The sequence below is a fragment of the Polypterus senegalus genome, chromosome 4, assembly GCF_016835505.1.
Source record: "Polypterus senegalus isolate Bchr_013 chromosome 4, ASM1683550v1, whole genome shotgun sequence".
NCBI lineage: Eukaryota > Metazoa > Chordata > Cladistia > Polypteriformes > Polypteridae > Polypterus > Polypterus senegalus.
Window position 1 is genome coordinate 232,373,656 of NC_053157.1, and position 23,565 is coordinate 232,397,220.

A 23,565-nucleotide genomic window follows, 5' to 3' on the forward strand; every position below is an offset into this window, starting at 1 on the left:
TGTCCATCTCACTACTTGTTCACTTGTTCCTTGCATTTGTGGTTTTCTGTATGATGTTTGTACAAAATGTTTCCATCAGTGTCCCTGTAGTCAGGATTAGACTTTTATCAGTCACTTTACAACACATATAATCTTTAAATTATTGAAAATTAATAAAGTTAAACAAAAATAAAAACAAAAACACATTACTGTATGTGTTTTGCATATTTATTCAGCAGTGTTTCTTCAAACGTTAAATGCACAGAATACCTCAAGTATACACTTTTAAATTCAATAAAAGTCTTAACAGGCAGTTCAACTTTTTTTTTTTTTAAATTGCACAAACAAAATTATCTAAACCTCACATACAGTAAGTATATGTACAAGAAACAAAAACACATTTTTTACTGTACTGTATATCAAAATCCTCTGTAGTAAACAACTTGCACATACTGTACCTCAGTGCCCGCAGTTATTATTGGCTGTCTAGTAGTCAACAGTGTATTATTTGTAAATATGTGCTACTTTTTCCAGATATGCAGACATCTGAAAGGGTCAAGTGAAAAGCAATCAATAATTCTGAAAGCATTTCCCTTTTAAAAGGTATATTTTAAGAAATTAAATTAAAGATATAAACTCCAGTGTTTAACATTTAAACGATAATGTTAAAAAACAAAAATGTAATTATAAAGCAGTGTAACATTTTTAAAGACAGCAAGATAGAAATTAAACTGAGGCAAAACAGGGGATTAAAACACTTTAAATCAATTTGAATTATTAGGAGTCCTTTCTGAAAATGTCTACATTGACATCCATTCAAAATCAATTAGTTTCCTCAAAAGTGTGCAGACTTGTTGGTTGATGTGTCCGTGTTTCTTTTTTGATTTTGAGCCCGACTCTGGGTTAATACCCAAAAAACACCTGTAAACAAAATATAGAAGCTATTAGTTTTATTTGAGCTATTTCACACTGTTTTCAAAAGACATTAAGTGCTGTTCCTTTCTACAGAATACTGATGCCTAACACTCCTCCTAAGTAGGAAAGCCAAACACAATTTCTCTGCCATTTTAACAATGTTGTGGTGATTTACTAGTCTCACTATTACCCTTGCTAGTGTTATCTACAATGTCAGTGTGTTAGTTTACCTTTGGATAAACTCCAATGTGGATGAGGCATCTTCAGGATACTGCAAGTTAAAGTTGTAATAACTTGCAAAGATTGTAGCAATACCATTGACAAAATCATGATGTGGTCCCATGACCACTTGTCCTTCAATTGACAACATCCAGGCTTTAGGCTTCATCATGTCATCTGAAATAAAAAAGATATTCATCACGTACTTATGCAAAGAAGTGGAATTCTTAATGAACAACAGTGTGAAAGGAATGGGTCGCTAACACAGGGTCTTAGATTACAACTATTAAAGGTCTGCACGCTGTTCTTCTGGTCTTTGCAAAGTAAAGAGCAGCTGCACAGACCTTCAAAACATATATGAGAAGGTAATACAGGTTTACATACTACTAAAGTTGCTGACACTATAAGCTACATGTGTTGTTAACATTACCTTGTATAATCAAGCGGGGTGTGCTTGGTAGCATCATTGTCCTCTGAACATCAGCACCTGTGGCACATGTCTGTAAAATACAGTAATACATAACTTTAAAATATGCTGGATATATGTACAGTACAGTGTGTACTGTATATCCCTTACTGAAGAGTAAAAATGATGGCAGAAGAAAATCCCTTGACCCCAGTGATTCACAATTCTACAGTAGATTTAGCAAGGTGTGTATTTTACTAAAATTCAGTAGTCAGAGAACTGTGTGTCTACATGGGAGATTAAGAGTGTATGAATACAAGTATGAAGGTTAATATACTGTATTGTCTACCCGAGTTCCAGCATTGGCACCTACCTTTTTTACTCTTAGTCAGGTTGAGTTGAGCCATCATATTCATCTTATTGTTTCTATCAAACTAGTTCTTCATATAGAATACTGAACATTTACTGCTATATAAAAAATCAAGCACATCCAGCACTCCTCAAGATACCATATTAATTTTCTAAAATTTCAAGGCATTAATTTTTAGAAAAATATAAAAAATAAATTCAACTCTAAAGCATTTTCAATGCCAGTTGGGTTCCTGGTCTATTGTAAGCAAAACTCAGTTTTCTATCTGTAAAACAATTACTTACATCTGCTTGAAGTAGGATTGCATCCTTGGGCTCCTTAAAGTATGCCATCAGGAGGAGAAGGACACATGCAGCCTTAACTGAAACCTCTGGTTCAAACTTAGACAGCACATCCTGAATTCCTGAATGATGGCTTAGTTCCTGGCAGAACTTTATAATTGTACTGCCTTTATTGTCCAGTGCCTCTTGCAGCTTGCTGAGGATAGATATGTCTGTTAGAAGCCTAAAGTGGGAGTAAAGACATCTTTGAGAGAAAAGGAAAGGCCATTCCTTCTGAACTTGTGCAATGTGTGGTGCAGGCACTCCATTAAGGTATCGGCGCTGGTGGATATAGGTCTTCTCCATAAGAGGTTCAGCTTTCTCTGCTCCACTCATCCCTAACTCGGAGAATATTTTAAGTAGCTGCATTTTCATGTCATCTAATGATGCCTCCGTTTCTCCAGCTGGCAGTTCTACAGGACACCACCTCACACATCCATACTGATCTACAGGGCCTCTTGCCTCCCCTGCTGCATTAGTGTGGGACCTTCTCTCTCTGCGTCGCCTTGCAAGAGTATTTGTTCTGTTTTTATATTCCACTCTTGTTTTAATTTGCTGAAGAAGAGAGTGGCAGCCCTCTCCAACCATGTCTCCTTTTTTCCAACATCCAAAACTTTTGGGTGTTCCCTTACAATTCCTCGGACTACGCTGTGACACATTGCTCTAGTTGGGTTAAGATCATGTTCAAGCATCTGATCTACCACTGCTTTCACCATATCTTTTCTGTCTCCTGGTGATGGTCTTGTTTGATTTGCCACTGCTTTTTGAATTGCTGCTGGCATCCTATTCCAATTGACTTTGAACTCTGCATACCATGGCCTGCCAGGATGTGGGGACGAAGAAACAGAGGAGTTTGAACTGCTTGAGGAGTTAGAAGATAGGATGAGTGGAGTGCTCATGGGGCTTGATGAGAGGGATGAAGAGGCAGCAGCATCCAGTTCACTTTGAACTGTTACAAGTCCTAGAGATGATAGCAAAAAAGATCAATGGAAAAAACAAAAAAGCAGCACACTAAATTAATTTATGATAAATTACATTCTTCCTGTTCAATATATTATATTGGTAGCCACTGAAAAGAAACAGAATGAAGGACACTAGTAAGAGAAAGACATGATTTTTCAGGTCAATGAGTTCGCCCTTCAATAATCTTTGAACTTCAGTGTTAATTGTTCAGCTTACCAATGGCAGTTATCAAAATATATATTTACCTTCATTTTTAATGCTGTTTAACAGTTTGCGACACTGGATTGGCCTAATGTGTTTCTCCAGATCCTTCTCTTGTACAAAAGCAAGGTCTTCTCTGCTTTCCACACCAAGCTCTTCTAACCGTTCAAGAAGAGATGTTAAGGATTCATTTGAGAGGCTTGGCAAAATAGATAGCACCACTTCCCTTATGTCTTGACTCATTTTCTAAAAGAGAGTTGGGAGCAGACAGTCAAATATCAACCAATTAATTCATAAAACCCCTTGATTATTTGTTTATTATCAGTAATGCGTTATTTGCTACAATTGTATCTCTGTATGATTTTATGTTTTATTCAGGCACTAGTGAGTACTCCAAGAAGTGAAAGCATTCACAAACTACAGACTATCCCTATCTCAGTTTGATTTCAATTGCATTAGAAAATTTAACTCTTCATTTATAGGTAAATGTGCTGGAATCTTCAAAGGCAATTTCTGAATCATATCCTTCTATAATACTTTCACCACAATACAAAGATGTTATTTAAAAGACATATATATACAAAGTCCTATATACATATATGTGTTCTTTAAAAGAACCTCACAGACTCTTCCTACTCCATTATTTATCTATCCTTTCTACTTACACAATTTCTAAAAAAGAATGATGAAGAACAATTAGCAGTAGGTCACACACATTATAAGCCGGAAGTGGGTAGTAGTCAAGCAAATCATCTTGCTTTATACAAACATAATCCTTTTGGACTACTCCTAATTTACAATAGACACCTATATCTCTCAACTTCACAAAGGTATGCTTCTCTGTAACAAAGTATGCAGAATCGTGGACAGTAAGGACCAGAATAATCTTCCCAACATAAAGTTCTTCATCTCTACTTCCAAGCAAAACAAACATTCCTTTCCTGTATGCTGTGCCTTTCACAGTCACTTCATTGCCTGCCACTGTAGACTGTGACTCAAAATTATAACTGGCAACAGATTCTCTGATTTTGTCATTATAATCATTCACAAAAAACTGTGTACCCCTGTGTACCTGTACAACTGGAGGGAACAGGCTGCCTGCACTCAAGTAAGCCTGAAGAAGCTGATGTCTTTCTGCCAGTGTTTTGCACAGATTTTTAAAGTTGTGTAGCTTTCTGGCACATGTTTTGAAAAATGAGTGCTTACTTTCAAACCTTAATGTCCAAAGGCGAATAAGTGGACCAAAGTGGAGTATAAGTTCAGGATAATGGCACATATAATGATGCTTAGGCCTTAAAGGGTGATTAGGGAAAAGCTTTTTCCTACTGTGTAGATATTCTTCAATTATGACTTTGAGATATGCTACTTGGCCTGCTGCAATAGCTGGTGCACAGACAAGCTCCACTACCTCTCTTAGTTGTAAAAGGAGTTGCCATACCTCGTTTTCACAGGGATCTTGAATTCTGTCACCTATCAAGAGAGGTAACAATCTAAGAAAACACCAATTTTGAACTGCATGTCCATTTAGTCGTTCACTACCAGGGGAAACATCTGCAGGTTTGTCATTGCCATCATTTCCCTGATATTTGAATTGGTTCTTACATCTGTTTAATTGCAAGTAAGTGAAGTGCTTCTCATGTATTAAATGACCAACAAACAAAGCGAGGTCATACGACACAATACCTTCAAACAAGTCATGGGCTAGACACGGTGGGAGCCCAGGCTGGCAAACATGGAAATAAGAAAGTTGGTTAAAAGGAGAGTCACACTTGATACCTGATACAGCAGGGTCTAAACCCTGAACATGACATTTATATGACTGTATTGTCCTCACAGCACCACACAAGTATGGTTCTTTAATAAATTTTGCTTTATCTATTTCACAGTAGCGGCAAAAACGATCAGCCCGACTGAAGTTTTCCAGAAAACCTCCAATACAATGGGATCCCAAGTTGTCTCCTGAAATGGCAATCAGAGTGCCTTTTACAAATCTGCCATCACTTATCAAAATCCCTCTCTCTTCTAGAAATTTGAGGTCCTTGATCAAAGATTCAAAAATTTTGGTCACTCCAAAGTATTTTAAGTTCTGCTCCCTACATAAGAGAACAAGTTGCATGTGAGCTGTAGTGGATCTATTATGTGGCAAAATTTCAGCCAGGGTTAAGTATACAGCTAAAACTTTATGTTTTTTTCTCCCTGAACCAAGTGGGTTTACAACCTCAAAGGCATCCTGATATAAAATCAAACCAATAGAAGAAGGTTCTATTTTCAATAGTGGATTACTTCGAACTCCCTCTCCATCTCCAACATCCTTATAGACATTTTCAGTGGATGCTTGAGAATGTGCTAAGCATACTGTTCTCTTACAGACTCGCTTTTGAACAATGCAAGTAAAGTCTCTTGTATTGGTACATACTGGGCAAAGCATTCTTTGCCATTTTCATCAGTGCCGAGAAACAAGGGTACGGGCTCAACATAGTTAAAATTCTTTTTAAATACAGTCTTTCTCTTTTGTTCTGTACTTAGAAGTTCCTTGTTATACATCTTAAGGAGATCCCCTGTTCATTTCATCAATTATGTCACTTATAGTGGCCTCTGGAATTCCAAGTGCCTTCAATTTCTCAATCAGAATCTTAAGTAAATGTGAAAGTCCAATGTCATGGGCATTTTGAAAGTCCTCAATGATTGTCTGTATGGTACTTGCTGGTAACAATACCTTAGCTTGTAATTTCAGATAAAGAAGTGTAATGTTTTGTAAAAACAAAGTTTCATCCACAGCCAGTGGCCTTTCTGGTTCACAATCATCCTCATCAAAAATATTTGAATCTGTCTGACTAGGAACACCAAAGGGATCCATGAACAGATGTATCTAGAATTGAATCATCTAGGTCCTCTGAGCCTCTATGTTTCCTTGAAATATGCGAGGCTAAACTTGACTTAACTGTAAAAATGCTCTCACAACCTCTGAATGGGCATTTGATTTTCAGTCCTTGTTTTATGTGTGATTTTAAATGCTTTATGAAAGAGGTCAAAGCGTCACACTTAACTTCACATGACTGAACCACACAGTTTAGAGGTGTAATGAACTGCCTGTAGTGCCGCAGAGTAGGAACTGCTTCCTTATGGTCTCTATATATGTGTGTTTTCAGAACACTGGCTTTGCGGTACATCCGAGAACACGTAGGCACACCACACTGATAATGATAATTGGGAGTGTTACTGTGCAGCTTTGTGTGTTGAATAAACTGAGTAACATTACTACAGATATACTGGCACTTACTAAATTTACAATGGAACATTGTGAATTGATAGGCAATTTATTTAATGGCTAATAGAGTCAAAAATACCTTGCTAAGACTGCCTTTTCTAACACAGACCAGCTAACAATAACTTAAATGTGGAAAATGCAATATGGTTTGGATCCCAAAGGGAAATGTTAACACACACACAAAAAAAACTACACTATGTATCTACAAAAAAAAGTTAAACCAGTAAGAATCCATTAAAATACCATTTGAAGTCAAATTTCTATCAACCGTGCTTAAATCAATACATTTGCTTCCATGTATTACTTTTGCCTGTGGAGTTTACCATAAATTAATTTATTTATATTTATATATATATATTTATGCTATTCCTGAGCTAACATCTTTAATCACAGTTGAAAACAAAAGCACATAAACTTAATCAAAATGCACAAATTAAAACTGTTTAAAAATACATGAACTAAAACTACATGAAAAAGCTGACATTGAAACAATATGAAAACGCTTTCCTGAAGCTATAAGATAAGACACGAGTTAAAAAAATGCACAAAATGAAACGGTTTGAAAATGCTAGAACTTAAATTTTATGAAAGAAATCACTAATTACAGCTGTAAACATTAATATATATTGAAAGGCATGATTTAAAGTAGATTGAGAAATGCACAAACTGAAATTAAACGAAACTGCACGTACTCAAACAATGTGAGAAAGTACAAACTGAAAGCGCGCAGTATGTAAGTTTTCTAATACACTCCGTGGTAAAGTCTTAAAATGACTGCATAACTTCCTCTCTAACAATACAAAACAGAAATTATTATAATGATAATGGAGAAAGGCAATGAATGTTAAGTTAATTACCGTTTGTATAAGTAACAAGCACACTACAACGCCATTTTATTACTTTCTTCCACTCTCTGAGCATGTAATATCCCACAGTGCAACGGGGTCTTCTCCAAATACAATTTTACAGTAATTTGCTGTCTTTTGACAGACGACAGCGTATCTTACTGTGATTACAACAAAAATTCTGAATACAGTATTTTATTGTGAAAACTTACAGTTAACACCTGTGAAATCCTGGCAATTTTTTACAGTGTACTTAACGGATTTAGATCGGTTTTTCTATAAGTTGCTTGGACTTTCCGGTTTATTTTGCAACTTCTCTCATCACGCTCAGAATGATAGCTCGCTTCCGGCAGCGATTATTTTATCCGAGAGAAAGGCTGCGGGCCGAGGGGAGGGGGGGAGCGGGACCTCACAGGACCTCGGATAATAAAGCTATCAATATAAATTCTTCTTAATATAAATTATTATTGAATTTTAAAATTTGTCCTGTTTCACTACTACGTGGGCGGAGCCGCGTCTGTGGAAGACAGCATATCGCCGCGAATAAGTGCCTGTCATCGATGGGTGATGTAAGGCACATAATAAATGCAGGTAGTGGTAGATCCCCCTACAATAAATAACCGTGCTGTTCATGTTTCAAGCTGAATAAAGCTGGTTTTGTTGAGGTACTGTGGCTCAGCCTTGTGTTTTGGGGTGCAAGATAGGGACTCACGCATCACAGAGAAAGAGGCGAGTCCAGGTTCCCAAAAAAAAAAAAAAAATCAGCTTTATTGTTGGGAAGACAGGAACACTCTGAAAGCATTTATTCAGACTGAACTGTCACTCAAACACGGGTAGCATGCAAGTAGGGACGGTGAATGTGTGATAATTTGTGTATAATACTGTTAAATGTTACGGGGTAATGTAGGTTGCGGGAGCAGGGAACCGGAAGAGAGAGAGGGAGGAGCTGGGAGAGGGAGAAATGCATTTAGCTGTTAAGACACGGTTTCTGTTACATAAAAGATAAAGTTCTCACAGCAGAGTCGTACTCACTTGTAAAACACGGCAATGGCGTCATCCTGCATTCGCTCCCTTCTCTGATCCGAAGAGCAGATAGCTTTCCTGCACAAGCGAAAAGACAGAAAGTGAATATATAGGTCAGATCAACGGCCGGTTTTAAACGTTCCGCGGCATCAACCGTCGGTTGACACACGCGTTACTCGGGGGCCTTCGAGTTTGCAGTTGCACCGACAGAGGACAACCAATCCCCTGCATGCCTGCGTTCACAGAGTGTCGGCGCACAACGCGGTTGGGAGGGTTATTGGGGGTCTTAAAAATCTCACGATATATATAGTGACCGCTGTCGCCACTGATTCACGGTACCTAAGTAGGTGGTCTAATGCGTATTCCTCTTGCCCTCCGCCGGCAGCTGCACGCTGATACTCCTTTAAACGATAAATTAATGGCAAAAAAAAACACAAGTGCTCTTCAGACACTCCAGGCAGTGTTAATCGAGCACACTGTTCACTTGTCTTGCGGTGGATTGGCGCCAGGCTGTGTTGGTTGGGATTGGCTCCAGCAGACCCCCGTGACCCAGTAGTTAGGATTTAGCGGTTTGGATAATGGATGGATGGATGTTCACTTGTCCCTCTACAGCTCAGCTGCACGCTTGCCGCGTAACCCGCTTGTCTCTCGATGTTTAGAGGATTTAAAACTGAAGTTCTCATCGGCCTTTCTGGTCTTTCCTTTCCCCTCTCCTCTAGACTGCGTTTGTCAACTCGCTCGAGGAAGAAAGGCTTTGCGTTCTTTTAATCTGAACAAGAGAGCTGAAGCAGGACGTCTGCGCCATCGCTGCTCGTATTTTGTGTGCTGAAGTGAACGCTCATGTTTTTGATAAAAGTCTTAAAAGCTTTCTGTTTTAAGAATTAAAGGCCTCGTCTTCCTGTCTCTCGAGCGACTCCGCGACCCAAGCTTTTCAAGTGGCATCAGGTGGTGGTGTTATGCAGATGGATCCTCAACAGCAGTTGCCCGCTGAAGGTGAACAACCTCAGGACGCCCCCCTTCCACCTGATCCGGACGATATGCCTGCGTGGGCTCCAGCCCCTGTCCGTCCCACTGATGTGCTCGTGAAAATGGATCCTACGGACGATCCTGAGAGTTTCCTCATTGGCTTTGAACATATTGCTACGTACATGCGCTGGAACAGGCGATATTGGTCTGCCATTGTGGCCCCATTTTTGACCGGAGATGCTCTGAAGGTTATGCGAAACATTCCTCTTGAGAGACTGGATTATGATTATTTTAAGCAGCAAATTCTTGTTAATACTTGTTTGAGCTCTTTGGCCAAGGGGCGTAAGATCCGGATGTGGCAGATCGATCCTAATCGCCCTATCGGGGGGCAGATACAAGACTTGCAGTACCTTATCCACAGCTGGTTTCGTGGAGACTCCATCGAGCGCATCGTCGAAAAAGTCGCTATTGACGTAGTGCTGTCTGGGATAAGCGAAGACCTCTGTAATGAAATGCTCCGCAGTGATGTCGACTCGCTGTTGGATGTGACCCGCAGGTTGGAAGGCGCCCAATTCGTTTGGAGGAAGACGGGCTACCCCAGTATAGCTCCTGCTCCTGTTCAACCGCCCCGTCCCCGTCCGAAGGCCAATCGTAGGGGTTACTTTCCTCAACCTCAGGCTCCGGCTCGTCCTTTCCTTACCTCGGACCAACTTGCTGTGCCAAACCCATCTCCAGTGTCTCAGGTTCAAGCCCAGGATCGTGGAGTCGCTGACGTCGCTAGAGGGGGCTCTCAGGCAGGGGCCCCGGGCAGAAGACGCCGTCGAGGAAATTCCGCAGCTGGGACCGAACGCAGGTGCTTTCGCTGTGATCAGTCTGGGCATCTGGCAAGGGAGTGTTGCTTACCACCAGTTCAGACCTTGGAGATCAGCTTGCCTGAGGTTTGTTGCTCTCATGTTCCCTTTAAATCTTTTAAGGACGATAACGTTAGGGTCTCTGTCAGCTTGGCAAGGCGCGAGATCCCTGCCTCATGCTTGACTCTGGCAGCGATCTCTGCAGCGTGTCATGTGAATTTTAAGGAGTATGAGAGTGTACTACTTCCACTGAAATATTAGAGGGGGGGTTAGAGTTTGGACTGCGGTATCGGACACCTCACTCTGAAGTCTCAGTTTTTAAGAGGAACGCCTTGTTCCTGCGAGTCTTGATGATTACAAAGCGTCTGTTTCTTTAGTAGAAAGGTAGGGGATTGTCACTGATAAGAGTCTGTCGGCAAGCCGGCTTGGAAAACGAACCAAATTTGTACAGTGTGGGAAAACGGTCCATCAGCAGCAGCAGTTAAGAGCACGTAGTGTATTGTACACGTAACGTTTTCCAGGCCAGTGTGACGCACACACGCACGCACGTACCGGATATTTGAGTGCGCTCCCCGCTATTCTGCCTTTTCGTCATCTCTGATGGCGGCAGACGCTTTAAAATATCTCGGTAGGCGGTCTGCTGCACATTCCGGCTGGCTGTCACCATCAGCCGCGTGCTGACACTCTGCTAAACTGTAAACCAACGGCAAATTAGCACAACTGTTCTTCTGAATCCACCACTGGAGAGAATATCAATGAGAAACAAGCACATTGTTAACTTTCCTTTGTCTCAATGGGCACTTAACCGCATAACTTGCTTGCCACGTAAAGTTTAGAATATTTAAAACTGAAGTTCTCACTTGCCCTTTGGGTCTTTCCTTTCCTCTCTCCTCTAGACTGTGTCTGCTCCGACAGGCGTCTCGCAGCCGCTGAACCAGCTTGAAGAAGACGACTTTGTGTTCTGTTAAATCTGAAGAAAGGAGCTAAAGCAGTACGTTTGCCCTGGTCGCTGCTTGTATCTTGTGTGCAGAAGTAAAAGCTCCTGTCTTGGATTAACCCTGGAAGATGTTCTCGCCTGTTCAACAATAAAGTTACTTTTCGTTGGAAACCAGATTTCTCCTTCCTGTCTCTCGTGCATCTCTGCGTCCCAGTTTTATGTATCTATCTATATCTATGTATACTAGCCATCCCCCGCTGCCTCGCCCGCGTATTAGTGAAATAGGACTGTGAGGAGGGCTCGGCCCAGCTCTTTACTCCCGACATCACTCTTCCCCTACCCCTCGCCCCGTAGCCTCTGACTCAGATTAGCACGAATATATCGCTCCTGCAAGCGAATTATAATTCTTAGGGAAATGCACAAAGTCGCAAAATCAACCAGAATATTCAAGCATATACTAGATAAAAAAAAATAAATAAAAAAAAAACTCGATCTAAATCCGTTAAGTAGTTCTTTCGTTCGCTAGGTAAGCGTAGTTAAGGTTACGCCCCTATGCTGACGCGTGAGTGAAGAGGGCCCCGCCCCCCGCGAGTCTCTCTCGGATTCGTGCTATTTAATCGGTACCGCAAGCGAAATATGATAATTAGCGCGATGAGAAAGTCGGAAAATCAACCGGAATGTTCAAGCAAATTATATAATAAATAAATAAATAAATACGTTAAGTAGTTCTCTTGTGAAAAGCAGACAGACATACAAACGGGTCTAAAAAAACTATAAGAAATTTAGCGCTTGGACCACGAAATTTTTAAAACAGTTTCTTAGCAAGAACCTAAGGGCCAAGTGTGACCTACTTTCCAAATTTCAAGTCCCAAGTCCTCATGGTTCGGGAAATTTCGTGATGAGTGAGCCAGTGGTATTTGGCTTATACTGTATATATAAGAGAGATGTTTACTGCTCAAAAACATGAAAGGCCCACTTTTGAATGAGAGTATAGCATCAAGTCAATGAAACTAGTGGGCTGTTGATCTGGTCAGTTCAGTAGCAGAGGGGCTTGTTAATCAGTTTCAGCTGCTTTGGTGTTCATGAAATGAACAAGAGGTGCACTAGAGGGGCAACAATGAGACAACCCCCAAAACAGGAATGAATGGTTTCACACCTGGAGGGAGACCACTAACATTTTTCCCTCCTCATCTGTTTTGTCACTCGTTTTGCATTTGTCACTGGTCAGTGTCACTACTGGTAGCATGAGGCCATACTTGAACCCTACAGAGTTTGGTGGCACAGGTAGTCCAACTTCTCCAGGATGGCAGGCACATCAATAAGTGCTCCCATTGCCAGAAAGTTTGCTGTGTCTCCCAGCACAGTCTCAAGGGTATGGAGGAGATTCCAGGAGGCAGACAGGCAGTTACTCTAGGAGAGCTGGACAGGGCCCCTCATAGAAGGTCCTTAACCCATCAGCAGGACCCACTGCTATCTGCTCCTTTGGGTGAGGAGGAACAGGATGAGCACTGGCAGAGCCTACAAAATGTCCTGGAGAAGCCGTGGAGAACGTTATGCAGCCTGTGACATCGTTCAGCACGACTGCTTTGTTGGTGGGTCACTAATAGTATATCTGGGGAGGCATATCCATGGAGGAACGCATAGACCTCTACAGGCTAGACAACAACACCTTGACTGCCACCAGGTATTGGGATGAAATCCTTGGACCAATTGTCAGACCCTATGCTGATGCAGTGGCTCCTGGGTTCCTCCTGGTGCACCACAAATTGTTCCTTCGATTTTTTTTGAGCAGGTCTGTCTACTGGACTTTATATGATGGTTTGTCCCAAACAAGTAATAACTTCTGAGGGATGTGTAAATGGGGGATGTTAGACAATGAAAGTAACACAAAGGAATACACAACTGGCTGACAGACCCATAATATCAGGGCAGAGTGGGGAAGGTCAGAGTCGAGGTAAGAATTGAAATTTCAGAATGCAAGTCAAAAGGAAAGTCACGATACAACTAAGCTAATACTTGACAAGGATATTGTGATAAAAATCCAAAGAACTGAGACAATGAAAACCAAAATTCCAAGTCCAGCATTTCACCACACATGACTACATTTGTGTTTTTTTATTGTGATCTGTTAATGCATTTCAGTTCATCTTGCTTATTAAAGCATGGCATTGTGCCCACCACTGCTGCCTCACCCCCTCTAACAGAGCAAGTGCAGTATACCAGCCTGGTAGTGTCTGTGCAGAGTTGACTTTCTTTCTTTCTTTTTCCTTCATATCTATCTATCTATCTATCTATCTATCTATCTATCTATCTATCTATCTATCTATCTATCTATCTATCTATCAGTTAGTGCCTTTCATATCTATTGATCTATTATATAGTGCCTTTCATATCTCTCTATCTATCTATCTATCTATCTATCTATCTATCTTATCTATTGATCTATCATATAGTGCCTTTCATATCTATCTATTATCTGTCTATCATAGTGCCTTTCATATCTATCTATCTATCTATCTATCATATAGTGCCTTTCATATCTATCTATCTATCAGTTTGTGCCTTTCATATCTATTGATCTATCATAAAGTGCCTTTCATATCTATCTATCTATCTATCTATCTATCTATCTATCTATCTATCTATCTATCTATCTATCAGTTTGTGCCTTTCATATCTATTGATCTATTATATAGTGTCTTTCATATCTATCTATCTACCTATTATATAGTGCCTTTCATATCTATCTATCTATCTATCTATCTACCTATCTATCATCTATCAGTTAGTGCCTTTCATATCTATCTATCTATCTATCTATATAGTGCCTTTCATATCTATCTATCTATCTATCTATCTATCTATCTATCTATCTATCTATCTATCTATCAGATAGATAGATAGATATGAAAGGCAATATATAATAGATCGATAGATAGATAAAGGAACTTTATGTTAGATAGATAGATAATATGATCTGAGCACACCCCAGAATGACTAACATTAAAAATCCATAAAGCTTGTGAGTTGACAGTCGCAATCCCCATGTCTCGTGTTGCCGTTGTATAAAGGAGCCCCAGTGGATGTCATTGCGGTGTTCACGGTGTTCTGGCAGAGTGCATATTCTAAAACAAAAACAGTTACATTTAATTTTAGTAGAAAAAACTTTGAGCAGATGTAGCCAAGCTACAGGACAATTAACTTGGATAAGCTCTTCTGTGTGGTGACAGCTGAGGAGAAGAGCATCAGGTTTCAAAGTGTTTTACAGTAAATGCAGGACAAATTCATCCTAAAATGTAGAAGCAGAAAAAAAAATGATTGAAAACTCCCAAATGGATATAAATGTGAGCGGTTGTGAAAAGGGATATTAGAAAAGCTAAAAGGCAGCTGGCAAGAAATATTGAGAGAAGGAGAAAGCTGACCTAAAGAGATGCTTTTAATACTTTAGCAGTCAAGGAAGAGGTGAAGTGTATCAGGAATAGCAATGGGGAATAATAAAATGTTGACACTTAAAAGGCTAATTTGTTGAACTTGTGCATGTTAAGAAGTGGATAGCCTTGAGCAGCGACATGAAATATTAAGAAGGGATCTAGTGATTTGGAAATGTAGAGGGAGGAGTGCTGCTGGGATTAAACAGGATGAAATCTAACGGATCATATTTATGAGAGTGCTAAAGGAGGTCAGTGAGAGCTGATAGACAGGTGACTGGGTTGATGCAAGTTATTATGTGCCAGCAGGGTTAACGTGCATCACAGGTAAATTAACTGGCAACGATTGAGCAACACGTGGCAAGAACAGGAGTGTCACTGAACAGTCAGCATGGTTTTAGATGAGGAAGGTCAAGTTTCACTGATATGCTGGATTTCTATGAGGAAGCAACAAAAGCCTACAATCATGGAGGAGATATGATGATAATTGTCTTTCTTTTCAGAGGACTTTTGCTCAGGTACTCCATGAGAGTTTAGTGGTCAGTGTTGAAGGTGTAGTGTGTAGATGGGCACAAAACTGGTTCAGGCACCGGAAACAAAGGGTTATGGTGCAAAGAACATTTTCAGTGACAGGTGTTGGTGAAATTGGTGGACCTTTCAGTGCTGGGGCTGCCTCTCTATTTAATACACATAAACAACATGATCAATAATCTGGTTAGATTTGTAGATGATACTGAGATAGATGAATGATCTGGAATCTGTTGAGCCATCTCAGAGGGACTTAGACATTTGTGGCAGATGAAATTGAATGTAAAGAACTGCAAAGTGTTACATTTAATAAGTAAAAATGTTAGCTCTGAATACAGAATGGGACGACTGAAACTTGAAAGCACCCCATATAAGAAGGACTTGGGAGTCGTTGTGGACTCATCACTGTCTACAGCCAGATAGTGTTCAGACGCTATTAAGAAGGCTAACAGGTTATATAGCGCCTTGATGTGTGGAGTACAAGTCACAGGAGGCTCTACTCAAGCTTTGTAACACAATGGTGAAGCCTCATCTGGAGTCCTGGGTGCAGTTTGGGTCTCCAAACTACAATAAAGACATAGCAGCACAAGAAAAGGTCCAGAGAAGAGAGGCTAAGCTGATCCTGGGGGTAAGAAGTATGAGCTATAGGAGGAGACTGAAAGAGCTGAACCTTTATCAGTTCAAGCAGCGATTAAGAATTGACAGGATGGAAGGGTTTAAAATGATGAATGCAATTAGCACAGTGGATCCCAGCTGTTACTGTAAAATTTATTCCGAATCACATGATGGGAAACGTAAGGGCAGATTTTGCAAAAAAATTAGAACATTTTTTCTTCTTCATGCAAAAGAACCACAGCCACATGTAATAAATGACCAAGTAGTGTTGCAGACAGAGCAGAGGACGTAGGGACCTTCAAATCTTGACTTGAGGTTATTCTGGACAATCTCAACAAACAGGATGGACCTGTCTCTCCTCACACTTGTTGGAATGTTCAATGAGATTTGGCGCCGCTGTGAATTTTGGCGTGTTTCTGAAGATAGCCGTTATTGGAGAATCGTTTCCCACAATCGGAACAACAATATGGCTTCTCTTCGGTATGGATTTGAGTGTGCAGCCGAAGACTGTTACCGTAGCGAAATCGTTTGCCACATTCGCAGCACCAATAAGGTTTTTCCCGACTGTGGATTCTCCTGTGGCTGCGGAGGGCACTGCAGTCAGAGAACTGTTTGCCACATTCAGAACAGCTATACGGCTTCTCTCCAGTATGAATCCGTGTGTGCTTCTGAAGACTGCTACTGTAGGGGAATCGTTTGCCACATTCAGAACAGGTATAGGGCTTCTCGCCTGTATGAATTCTTTCATGCTTACGAAGAGTGCTGCTGTCTAAAAATCGCTTACCACATTCTGGGCAACAATAAAGTTTCTCTCCGGTGTGGATTCTCATATGGCACTTCAGGTGGCTTATTTGCAAAAATCGTTTCCCACATTCAACACAACAGTAAGGTTTCTCTCCAGTATGAATTCTGGTGTGGCTTTGAAGTTGGCTTATTTGTGAAAATCGTTTCCCACATTCAGTACAGCAATAAGGCTTTTCTCCCGTGTGGATTTTTTCATGGGTCTGAAGACTGCAGTTGTGGGAGAAACGTTTGCCACATTCGGTGCAGCAATACGGTTTTTCTCCCGTGTGGACTCTCGAGTGGCTCTTCAGATTGCTGATCTGTGAGAATCGTTTGCCACATTCTTGACAGCAATGGGGCTTCTCTCCCGTGTGAATTCGTTTGTGCAAGTTAAGATTTCTGATGCACGAAAATAGCTTGCCACATTCTGCACAGGGATGCGGCTTCTGTTTTGTATGAATCCACTTATTATCACAATCAGATTTGCTTTTCAAAGTTTTTCCATCCCCTCGCTCTGCATATAAAGCCCTTTGATTTGTGGTAAGCACTTCTTGCTGATCAATGTTGACACCTTCTCCCCGTGTTAGTCTGGTAGCACGAACAGAATTGCACTGCTGAGAGGCTGAGGTCAGATTCTTCGATCTCCTTGTAGATGTCTTCATCTTGTCCTTGTCCCTCTTCTCTTGCAGTCTGCAGTTCCGTGACTGCTGAGCAAATGAAGATGGGGAGACGCTGCCATTGTCGTGGAAATCTGCAATAACACAAACAGTTTAAAGTTTTAAAGAGACTGAAAATGGACAGGTGGCAACCCTAGTTGGTTTCGCTACCTCACTGTGGAATTCCAGTCCTTCTCTACCCACTGAGTGTGTGGACTTTGCATGTTCTCCCACATTTCCTCCCACAGATGTGCCTGCTGTGTTAATCACCATCTGGTGTGCCCAAGTGTGGATGCGTGTGCCAGTCTGCCCTGTAATGGCCTGGCATCCACTTTCAGGTTGATGTCTGCCTTATTCCTAAAGCTGCCCACAGCCCCAGGTTAAGAAAATGGAACCATGAATTACAAGCCACATGGAGCTGATGAATTGGGGTGGTGGGCCGAACTCCAGTTCAAGCCCCTCCATGTCCAGTTGTCACGACTGACTCCCCACTCTTTATTATTTTCACTTGCTCTTACTGGGGCTGTCAAATTAGCCAAAAAATAAAGTTTGAATAGCAAAATTAAAAATATGTAAATATTCAAAGGGGAAGCACGGTGGCGCAGTGGGTAGCACTGCTGCCTCGCAGTAAGGAGACCTGGGTTCGCTTCCCAGATCCTCCCAGCGTGGAGTTTGCATGTTCTCACTGTGTCTGCATTTGTCCCTGTTGTGTGTGTGTGTGTGCGTGTGTGTGCCCTGTGGTGGGCTGGCGCCTTGCCTTGTGCCCTGTTCTGGATGGGATTGGCTCCAGCAGACCCCCGTGACCCTGTAGTTAGGATATAGCAGGTTGGATGATGGATGGATGTTTATATACAGTTATGACTTATTTCAATGAACTGAGAAGGGTTAGGGTTCCATCCATCATTTAAACCCACTTATCAGAACAGGATCACTGGGAACCTGGCGCTTATCCCAGCAAGCATCGTACACGAGACAAGAACAGCCCCAGGACAGGGTGCCAGTCATTCACACACACACACACTAAGGACAATTGAACACATCAATGCCCCCCACCTGCATGCCTTTAAACTGTCTGAGGAAAGCCACACAGAGACAAGGAGAACGTGCAAACCGCACACTGGGAGCACCACCAGACTTGAACTCCAGTCTCCCTGTTGTGAGGCAGCACTGCTATTACTGTGGCACCGTGCTCTCCCATAATCAATATTTCATCGCAAAAAAAATAATAATAGATTGTCAAAGATAAGAAACCATTGGGTTTATGACAGAGAAAGAGAGCACATGCACCAGCTACAGTCGACACTCCTTTACTGGACACTTTTGGGATTAAATGCAGAGCTCCGTGACCCTGTGTTAGGATATAGCGGGCTGGACAATGAATGACTGACTAAATATTCAAATATTTTCTAATCTGGGTAAATGATTCTGGGCATTACATGCAGATTTGAATGAACTTTAATTAATACTTTAATTATCATGGTGACGGCCACAGCAAGAATGAACACTAAGGGCAAAAAATATCCTAGTGGTACTCGTGCAACTGTTATTTAAATATAGGAGCCATCAAAATCCTGAGTATATGCATCGTCATGCTGTCTTTAGTCTAGCACTGATTGCCTGGGCACACAAGTCCTTATCAGGACACAAAAATGAGTTTTGTGCCATGCACGCTGGCAACATGCTCCTTGACATTATCATCAATGCTTTTAGTTATTTATTTATTATTACTCGCAAACCATTAAGCCCTCATGACAATGTGACGTGGGTCCCGTTTCTAGAACTCCCCTAGAACATGCTACACATATTGTGACGTGTGTTGTAATTGTATGGACTGGTGTGGAAAATGGAAAGCATGATTGGTGGTGGTGGTGGTGTCGTTTGGGACCAGCACACAGGGAGGGGGCATCACAGGGCACCTTTCTGAGAGAGAGAGAGAACGGAGTGACAGAGCTCAGGAATAAGTGGCAGTGCTTCTGCACTAAGCAGGCAGAGCGGTTTAAGAACAAGAGGAATGTGAGGTGGTCAGTTAGTAAGACTGCAGCAGGGTGAGCACAGCTAGAGAAGTAATGCTAATGATGATATTGTCATTGCTCACGTACAATGAACTGTAGTTATCGCATACCCCTTGGGGTCCGAGTGCTAATGTACAGCACCCCTGAAGCAATTAAAGGCCTTCCTCAAGGGCTTCTGAGAGGGGTGGGATTCAAACCGGCAACCTTCCCAATACCAGCAAAGACCCTTAGCCTCAGAGCCACCACTCCACCTAAACATTTTGTATTTTTCCATTTCTGGAATACTGGGTTAAGGATATACCTCACCGACGATATACCCAACAGAGTGGGCAAAAGAGGCTGATGGAATATTTGATTCACTTGAAAGTGTCCAATTTGCGAGTGGCAATACACCATTCATAGAGGAGCATTCAGAATAAGAAGCACCCGGAAAAGCCGGATCGTCAAAGTATCATTCAGGATCTGCGTAAATGCGGTCTATTTGAGATGCATCTAGATTTTAATAAAGGTGGCCTGCATATTTTTGATTACACCTCGTTGTTTTAGGCATTATGGGTCAAACCAGCAGCGACGCAAGACGGAGGCTAATTGTGGGACAAGGAGTGTTGGGTGACCAGGCTCTTTAAAGTGTTGTAACAAAAGTAAAGAAATCAGAATTGTGACCGTTACTTAACATTTATCCCAAGAGCCATTTTCAGCAACTGAGAGTTGGAACGCCAGAGTTCCTGCCTTCACTGAGAGGAGTCAGTTGAGGTGGTTTGGGCATCTGGTCAGGATGCCCCCTGGACGCCTCCCTGGTTGGGGCTGGGCGGGTGAAGGTCATGGGGCAGACCCAGGACACGCTGGAGGGATTACAGTGCATCCGGAAAGTATTCACGGCGCATCACTTTTTCCACATTTTGTTATGTTACAGCCTTATTCCAAAATGGATGAAATTCATTTTCTTTCTCAGAATTCTACACACAACACCCCATAATGACAACGTGAAAAAAGTTTACTTGAGGTTTTTGCAAATTTATTAAAAAAAAAACACTGAGACATCCCATGTACATAAGTATTCACAGCCTTTGCCATGAAGCTCCAAATTGAGCTCAGGTTCATCCTGTTTCCCCTGATCATCCTTGTGATGTTTCTGCAGCTTCATTGGAGTCCACCTGTGGTCAATTCAGTTGATGTGACATGATTTGGAAAGGCACACACCTGTCTATAGAAGGTCCCACAGTTGACAGTTCATGTCAGAGCACAAACCAAGCATGAAGTCAAAGGAATTGTCTGTAGACCTCCGAGACAGGATTGTCTCGAGGCACAAATCTGGAGAAGGTTACAGAAACATTTCTGCTGCTTTGAAGGTCCCAATGAGCACAGTGGCCTCCATCATCCGTAAGTGGAAGAAGTTCAAACCACCAGGACTCTTCCTAGAGCTGGCCGGCCATCTAAACTGAGCGATCGGGGGAGAAGGGCCTTAGTCAGGGAGGTGGCCAAGAACCCGATGGTCACTCTGTCAGAGCTCCAGAGGTCCTCTGTGGAGAGAGGAGAACCTTCCAGAAGGACAACCATCTCTGCAGCAATCCACCAATCAGGCCTGTATAGTAGAGTGGCCAGACGGAAGCCACTCCTTAGTAAAAGGCACATGGCAGCCCGCCTGGAGTTTGCCAAAAGGCACCTGAAGGACTCGCAGACCATGAGAAACAAAATTCTCTGGTCTGATGAGACAAAGATTAAACTCTTTGGTGTGACTGGCAGGCGTCACGTTTAGAAGAAACCAGGCACCGCTCATCACCAGGCCAATACCATCCCTACAGTGAAGCATGGTGGTGGCAGCATCATGCTGTGGGGGGCAGGAACTGGGAGACTAGTCAGGATAAAGAGAAAGATGACTGGAGCAATGTACAGAGAAATCCTGGATGAAAACCTGCTCCAGAGCGCTCTTGACCTCAGACTGGGGCGATGGTTCATCTTTCAGCAGGACAACGACCATAAGCACACAGCCAAGATATCAAAGGAGTGGCTTCAGGACAACTCTGTGAATGTCCTTGAGTGGCCCAGACTTGAATCTGATTGAACATCTCTGGAGAGATCTTAAAATGGCTGTGCACCGACGCTTCCCATCCAACCTGATGGAGCTTGAGAGGTGCTGCAAAGAGGAATGGGCGAAACTGGCCAAGGATAGGTGTGCCAAGCTTGTGGCATCATATTCAAAAAGACTTGAGGCTGGAATTGCTGCCAAAGGTGCATCGACAAAGTATTGAGCAAAGGCTGGGAATACTTATGGACATGGGATTTCTCAGTTTTGTTATTTTAATAAATTTACAAAAACCTCAAGTAAACTTTCTTCATGTTGTCATTATGGGGTGTTGTGTGTAGAATTTTGAGGGAAAAAATGAATTTAATCCATTTTGGAATAAGGCTGTAACATAACAAAATGTGGAAAAAGGGATACGCTGGGAATACTTTCCGGATGCACTGTGTATCTCCTGGCTGGCCTGGGAACGCCTCGGGGTCTTCCCAGAGGAGCTGGAGGAGGTGGCTGGGGAGAGGGAGATCTGGGCTTCCCTGCTTAGGCTGCTGCCACCGCGACCGACCTCTGATAAGCAATGGATAATGGATGGATGGATGGACTTAACAATTGCTTTACTCAGAAGGTCTTAGCATTAAACATCAGTCGGGGATCCCTGGTTTAAGATCAAACGGGACAGAATAAGATGCTAAACAATACTGCTAGGGTACAGGAGAAAAAACTGCTCTGAGTACACTTGTTGAACAAAGTGCTGGGCAGCGGGGCAGGAAAAAAAGAATGACATTGTAGGGGGATCTGGCTGTACATCCTAGTAATTAATATAACAAGCTAACTGTTCAAAATTTAAAAAGGCTGACTGTGGAAGTGAAGCGTAAAAACAGATCAGTGAGATACTGCAGCTAGATGTGAGACTCAGTGCGGGTAAAAGAAACTCCTGCTTTTTCACAGTCAAGTTGGGGAGCATACACTGGTACAGCGCATTACCACACGATGAAACAACTCGGGGTCCTGGATGGCAACCCTATATCTGCTGTAGCCAGGTGTTACGTGGAGACCCCTTGGCCTGGTCCAGCCACTTGGATCCCCAACAATAAGGATCTTACTAGCCAGATCACCCTCAGGGGGAAACGCGCCACATAGCCGTAGTGCCGTAACTGACGCTCCCTCACAATGCAGGTCATGTGCCTCATTCGGGACTCCGAGAGCAACACAAAGTCAAACCACCCAAGGATTCTCAGAAGAGACACAAGGAGTCCAGTCTTCATCTCAGGTCACTGGATGGTGTCCATGTCTCACAAACGGGGCACCAGGACTCTAAAGACTTGGACCTTCGTCCTTTTTCAGAGACATCAGGAACACCACAAACCCCTATCCAGTGACCTCATGACCCCCCATGCTCTCCCATTCCGTCTACTGACTTCATAGGAAGAGTCACCAGAGACATGAATGTCACTGTCGAGATAAGTAAACCTCTCGACGAGACACACTGCTGATGGCCGTGCCCAAGTGGTCATTAAAGGCCTGGCTCTTGGTTTTAATCACAAGCCGAGACCCTCACACTCCTCGCTCAGACTCTTGAGAGCCCCCATCAGAGCCTCCACTGAAGATCACAACATCATCAGCAAATGTCAAGATCCGTGAATCTCTCCTCACCAACAGAAGCCCCCCTGCCACTGGACCCCAAGACCCTGCCCACCACCCAGGCCATACAAGCATTGAACAGAGTAGGAGCAAAAACACAGTGCTGACGAACCCCAGAATCAACTGGGAAAAACACAGAGGGTCTGTCTGCACACTCCACAGCACTCACAATACCAGTGGACAGGCCAGCCATGATATCCAGCAACCTCGAGGGGATCCCGCAAACCCTCAGGATGTCCCACAGGGCAGCTCGATCAACTGAGGGAATGCTTTACGAGAATCGACAAAGGCTGCAAAGAAACTCTGCCGATATTTGTGTTTGCGCTCCATGAGAACCTTCAGCACCAGGATGCAGTCAATGGTAGACTTCTTAGGTGTAAATCCGGACTGTTCCGGTCGCTGGTAGGTGAGCAAGTGATCACGGATCCTATTGAGGATGACCCCCTGGCACAGAGAGCAGTGTTATCCCCCTGTAGTTGCTTCAATCCAGGCGATCATCCTTCCCTTTCCAGATAGGGACGACAAGTCCCGTTTTCCAGTCAGTTGGTATGATGCCAGTCTCCCAAATGGAAGCAAAGATTGCTTGCAATGCCAGGAGGACAGCCTTACCACCAGCCTGGAG

The 23,565-nt window shown here is 42.5% G+C and overlaps 2 protein-coding genes and 1 pseudogene across 2 annotated transcripts in view; 1 reads left to right on the forward strand and 2 right to left on the reverse strand.

Annotated features, from left to right (window-relative positions):
* Positions 1-471: 471 nt before the first annotated feature.
* LOC120528135 lies at positions 472-7,602 on the reverse strand (annotated as a pseudogene).
* Positions 7,603-8,345: 743 nt separating this feature from the next.
* Positions 8,346-11,439, forward strand: LOC120528147. The gene is made up of 2 exons (XM_039752208.1): positions 8,346-10,413; positions 11,223-11,439. The coding sequence occupies exons 1-2, from the start codon at positions 9,466-9,468 to the stop codon at positions 11,292-11,294; spliced, it is 1,020 nt and encodes a 339-aa protein (XP_039608142.1). The 5' UTR covers positions 8,346-9,465; the 3' UTR covers positions 11,295-11,439.
* Positions 11,440-14,205: 2,766 nt separating this feature from the next.
* The window catches only part of LOC120528131 (gastrula zinc finger protein XlCGF8.2DB-like), a 54,212-nt gene continuing 44,852 nt past the window's right edge, over positions 14,206-23,565 (reverse strand). The window contains exon 4 of the mRNA XM_039752188.1: positions 14,206-17,000. Coding sequence (XP_039608122.1) covers positions 16,212-17,000 — 789 coding nt within the window. The 3' untranslated portion in view covers positions 14,206-16,211. The remainder of the gene's footprint in view (positions 17,001-23,565) is intronic.

Coding starts and splice junctions, on each gene's coding strand:
- LOC120528147 (XM_039752208.1), top strand. CDS start 9,466: ATGCAGATGGATCCTCAACAGCAGTTGCCCGCTGAAGGTGAACAACCT. Junction 10,414..11,222: donor TGGAGATCAGCTTGCCTGAG/GTTTGTTGCTCT, acceptor TCTCTCCTCTAG/ACTGTGTCTGCTCCGACAGG.